At 39.5% G+C, this 5,649-nt stretch overlaps 1 protein-coding gene across 1 annotated transcript; it reads right to left on the bottom strand.

The window, feature by feature from the left end:
* Positions 1-245: 245 nt before the first annotated feature.
* On the bottom strand, positions 246-4,956 carry fdps (farnesyl diphosphate synthase (farnesyl pyrophosphate synthetase, dimethylallyltranstransferase, geranyltranstransferase)). The gene is made up of 10 exons (XM_031734123.2): positions 4,762-4,956; positions 4,163-4,315; positions 3,939-4,079; positions 3,414-3,494; positions 3,164-3,286; positions 2,449-2,537; positions 2,290-2,362; positions 2,127-2,204; positions 1,869-2,003; positions 246-890 (listed from the first exon to the last, which is right to left on the bottom strand). The coding sequence occupies exons 1-10, from the start codon at positions 4,762-4,764 to the stop codon at positions 690-692; spliced, it is 1,077 nt and encodes a 358-aa protein (XP_031589983.1). The 5' UTR covers positions 4,765-4,956; the 3' UTR covers positions 246-689.
* Between the last annotated feature and the right edge of the window lie 693 nt (positions 4,957-5,649).

Genomic DNA, 5,649 nt, shown 5'->3' with positions numbered 1-5,649 from the left:
TTTGGAAAAGCTGTGCTAAAAATTCCTTTGTGTCTTTAACAACACAACAGGATTGGGTGGGTGGGGTGGGGTGAGGTTTATTGTGATGATATTCCTGTCCTCATCTGTATGCATATTAGATTAATTGGTGATTCTAAATTGACTGTGGTTCTGTGACGAAGCATGTTATTTCATATCAAAGTAGTGTGCTTTATCAATTGTTTAAATCTGCAACCACACAAAAAGATGAAATGTACACAACCATGTTTGTTCATACACTATATATTATTTATTAAAAGCAATAAATTCTTGGCTAGTACGGACTTTAAACACTATAAAACATATGGAACAGTTTGTCAGTTTTCATCATCTGTCCTCTGCCATCAGCATTCAACTATGTGCTGCCCCATTTATTATGCAATCAAAAAACCATTAATCTATCATCCCTCTCATGTGTTCCTCAGTTCAGGCAAACACTGAAGTTAAATCAGACCCTTTGTGATTCACTCCAAAGTTATCCTTCTATTAGTCAGATTCCTCTGACAGAGGACATCGTCTGTTAAACAGTCAAAGTCCTGACTGGGTTACACTGCTGAAGTCTGAAACACATTACTTAAATAAGAGAGGACCTGATTGTGCATATTCATACGAGTCACCAGACTTATGTATTTGATGCTGTTAACATATTTTCTACAAAGCAGCAAGCCATCTCACTTGTTTCTCTTGTAGATTTTTTTGGCAAAATTGAGGAAAACAGAGTGAGGAAGATTTTGTGCGTGGCTGGCGATGAGTTTCTGTAGGCGCTGGTAGCTTTCCTCTTCATATTTTTGGTACAATGATGGCATCTGCAGGCTGTTGTACAGTGCTTTGACCTTTTCCACACTGGCTTCATCATGTTGTCCATAACATCCCTGAGGAGGAGATCAAAATGAACTTGTTAACACTAACAAATGACTCCAGTCATGAGTCTAAACAAGGTGGGAACAGATGAAGGTCAAAGAATTAAAGGTGTAGACGTTTTAATACCGACTTAAACTGTACCAAAGATTACATACATCAGGGGAATTTTCTGGATGCCCAGAACATTGAATATCTGCTATTAACAAAGTTTCAGCTAAGCAAAGTTAAGGGTAAGATTAGCAATTTTATGTCATATGACGCAAACAGAGCTCAACCACTACTCCACCAGAAACTAGTATTGATTTCTTATAGAAGACGCAAGCCAGCAATGCGAGCTTTAGAGCATAGAGCTGCATAACTGCCAGCACTAAACCAAGCTGCTGTGTAGTTGGATGTATCTCAACTTGTTGTACAACAAGCAGACAATAGAGTGTAACCGTTGACTGGTCTCTATGGTATGTGACTGAGGCCCTAGCAACATCTGGCGATGCCAAGGACTAATTTCTGCAACCAGCTGACATGAATAATGAAGCTTCCCCGGCAGCAGATCTAGATGTTTATTCTATGTTACTGCAGAGTCTAACAACGGTATACACAAACAGTGGTTACTCTCTTGTCTGTATGAAAATTCTCTCTAGATGAGATGCTATGTTAACTCAAAATCACCCCCTCAAGTACAATGTTACAAGAATGTAAGAAACAGGGCTAGATAGAGAGATTGCTACTTTCTCTGCAACATAATGTATTAATACTGTTAATATTATTATTTTGCTCATTATATCAGTTGATTAAAAAAAATGTTTTAAAACTAACAACCATACAAATTGCACATTTAAAGGATAAATAACAAGGACACGTACAGCTAAGCATCATCAAAATGAAAATTCTACAGTGGAATTCCTGCTCAGTATGTGCAGCAACCCAACGCTGCCACATATTTATTAATTTCACGTGATCAGAAGAGAAACATTTATCTAATGAGGCCCAACCTCCAGCTCTTCTCTCTGCTTAGGAGTCATGATTTCCAAGGCTGTCACTACCAGCCAGCTGCATTTGTTGTCCTGAATGTCTGTGCCAATCTTTCCTGTCACAGCAGGGTCACCGTAACAGTCCAAGTAATCATCCTGCGAAGGAATACATCAGACGGTCATTAAAACAGAACAGTCAGCAGCGTATTATGCAACACGTGCAGCTAACGAATGGGAAATATTATGCTATGAAGGTCAATGATGAGGAAAAGTAGTTACTTGTATTTGAAAGAACTCCCCCATCTCAAGTAAGATGTGCTTGGCGTTGTTGTGCTCTTCTTCACTGCTGATTCCTGCCTGGAAAAGAAAAAGGTACAAAGAGTGTTTTACAGCTGTATTATTTTACCTCTATTTTTATGCAACATAAAGTTGACACACTCACCATGTACATTGCAGCTGCCACTGGGAGGTAAAATGAGTAAAAGGCAGTCTTGTATTTTACAATTGCTTTATACCTTTAAGATAGAAAAAAGAAAAGAAATAAATAAATACTTGTTGTAATAAGCAACAGTCATCTTTCAACACTCTCTCCCCTTCTTACCTTTCGATGGTGAATCTGTTGAGGTCAATTTGTGTAGGTGGAGCAGTCATGAGATCCAGAGCCTGACCGAGTTCTGTCTGGAAAGTGACCTGAGGGAAAAAGAAAGAAGAAAACACACAGAGTAAATAAAAACTGGCAAATACTTGAGTTTCTCAAATAACTGGTCCGTCACTTAATAAGCAAATATTTTGACAGCTGATGAATCATTTGAGAGATTTTAATTAAAGAATTAGGAAACTGTGTTGAAAATTTTGTGGTTAGTTTTTATGACAAACTAAATATGCAGGCTGATTAAATTGGTTGGCTGAACAAAACACACATCAGCAAGATGACAGTGTTGGCTTGAGGAAAATGTTGTAAAGGACATTTTTTCTCTTCCCTCTATGGCAGCTGGGAAAGGCTCCAGCCACCTCCCCACTGCCACGAACGGGATAAGTGGTAAAGAAAATGGATTGATGGATGTTTTGCATTTTCTGAGGAGTAGTTCGTGGACAGTGGACAATGCTGAAGATGGCTAAGTGTTGAGCTGGATTTAACTATGTAATAATATATTGCTCAAGCTGGACATTTGAGTGAAATCATGCATAACCACAGTCATGACCTCTTCAGCAGGCTCTCGGTTGGCTTTTAAGAGCAGTTACTGCATACATTTTACGAACAAAGTGATTAATTTGCTGCCAGATGCACAAGCACACTGTCAGCCAAGAAGACTCACTTCGTTGAACAGCTCCAGGAGGTGAACATAGTAGGGCTGATCCCTGCAATATCTGCGAAGCAGTCTGTAGATTGACCCCTCTAATAGAAAGGAATCATTAATGGCATCCAGACCTATTCCATCCTATAAAAAAAACAAAAAACAAACAAACCAATAGGTAGGATTTATATAGGTAACCACAGGGAAGTGGGAAAATAACCACAGCACAAACTCATACTAGTCTCTTTTTCTGGAATATATTAAATCTCACCTTCTTGTACCAGCAGGGTTGCCCTCTCCGAGTCACAGATCCATCCATGATGTCATCTGCCACGAGGAAAAATGCTTGAAGCTGCAAGTATCAGACACACAGTGGCAACACCTAAATTAGAAAACGTAGCACTTGTGCAAAGTGTCAACGCTACAGTCAAGAGTCTGCTCATGAGAGAAAGTATTAAAGGAACACAGAGCTGCATATGCCTTCCAATTTAGTAAAATCCAGCCTAAACGATGACTAAAGATAAATCACGATTTAACATGTGTAAATTTATTGGTTAAAATAGTAACAATATTGTTTGTACTGCTTATTGTGGTCCCAAGTCCCCACTGAAGACTGCAGACTTTAAAGGAGGTCATAACTATTTAGTGCAATCTTTTAAAGCAGCTTAACATCTTGATGCTTAATTAGGTTGGAATAGAATTAAAATCACCTGTGACCGACACTGACTTTTAATGGGTAAAAGAATAAATGAAACACTGCCAGACATTTAATTTAGCATGCATACCAAACCCTCACCAGTTCAATGCACCAGCCGACCAACAGAGCCCGCTGCACTGCGTCCTGGGTAAGCTGGGAGGGCGGGACAAGCTCCCTGAGTGAGCCAATCACAGACAGGCCTCGGTTCCTCTTTCCTCCAGGAGTGTTGTATACCAAAACCTTAAACAAGAACACATATGAACCTCTACATATCATTGTCCCCGTCTGCTAAACGAAACAAGAGACTAGTCATATATACTTACCTCTCTCAGTCTTTTCAATGCGTCTGCCAGCACGGGATCTGTAAAGTCTCTCTCTGTGAGCTCTGTGACGAGCTCCTCAAACTGGTCTTCAAACAGCTGAGGGTCTGAAAGCAGAGCCTTCTTGTTGTGCGTCCCATTGCAAACTCTGTCTCCCTGCAAAGACGAGATGCACAGCAGGTGAGAGGTGTTTCTTGACCTGAGGGGGGACATGTTTGGCTGCAGCCAAACGGTCCGGATAATTTTATGGGCACAGGAGACCCAGCTCAGCAGGCGTCTCATTACCCTTCAATCGTGCAATTGTGCCGACCAGTAACGAACGTTTCTATAGGTAAAGCTAAATCACATGGTTGCTCCAGATGAGGATCAACCAGGTGACTGTAACACTACCAGGTTACTTTAACACTACAAGGCCATGGTCTATCCGGTAGACTGGATTAAGCTAAAGAGAAACTATTATTAGCTAGCTAGTTCCGTTATCATGAAAAGAAGCGTTTGCTGACTTTAGCTTACATCGTTTTCCTTCATTCAGTCTGTCTTCTTAGCTAGGTATAACATAACGAATGAAAATGTTTCTTATTCATACAAATGCCTTTACTCACCATAATAACACCGCCCTGTAATCCCAGACTGCACGATGTAATACAGTAGAAAATGCCGGTCTTCACTTTCTCAGTCTTGTTGTCAAACTGGAGACTGTGAACGTCTCCTAAAACCAGGATATCAGACTGTAGTTTGCTGTCGCGCTGTTGTCTGTTTTATTACACCGCAGTCGAACTAAATGTCCCAGTGGTCCTTGCGAGTGGTTAAATATGGGCGGAGATTTTAAAAGGCTCCATTTGACATTAAGGTGTTTCATTGGTTTGGTGCATCGAACCAGGATGGGCTTTCACAATGGCTAACCAATAGGACTTGAGAAGAGGCGGAGCTTAAGTGGAGTGGCAAGAGTGGAGAGAGGAGTATGATAAAGGAAATTAAGAAATGTCTATACTGTATTATAGTACACAGTAGTATACAGTATATAAGAAAATTATATGATCATATTCAGTATATAGACAATTTTTATACTGTATTTTTAAAATAATATATTACATCTTAGTTTGTACTTATGTACATCCCACCAACATAGGTATTTTACAGTGTCTTGAGCCACCCCTCATTTCTTTCTATTTTGCTTGCATGGAGCAAGTATTTTTTTTAACTGATCTTGAGCAATAGCTCAAGCTTTTTTAAAGGTTTGTTTTCCTTTGGACACTGACCACCTTTTCACTCATTTTCAGTCCAGTCATTGTATCTGGCCATTTTGAGATTATTATTATTATAAATATTTTATTTTATTGTTTGTTAATCCAATTTAATCAGACCGGATTCAAGCATAAAAATGCACCTAACTCATGGGATGAATCAATGTTGTGTCTACACATAACAGACAACTTTGCAAAGAAACAGTTTTAAATTGTATCTTGAGGCTCTTTGTTACTTGCATTCTC

Source organism: Oreochromis aureus, linkage group 11 (assembly GCF_013358895.1).
Source record: "Oreochromis aureus strain Israel breed Guangdong linkage group 11, ZZ_aureus, whole genome shotgun sequence".
Taxonomy (NCBI): Eukaryota; Metazoa; Chordata; class Actinopteri; order Cichliformes; family Cichlidae; genus Oreochromis; species Oreochromis aureus.
The sequence above is the reverse complement of the archived record's forward strand: the minus strand, read 5'-3'. Positions and strand labels throughout refer to the sequence as shown.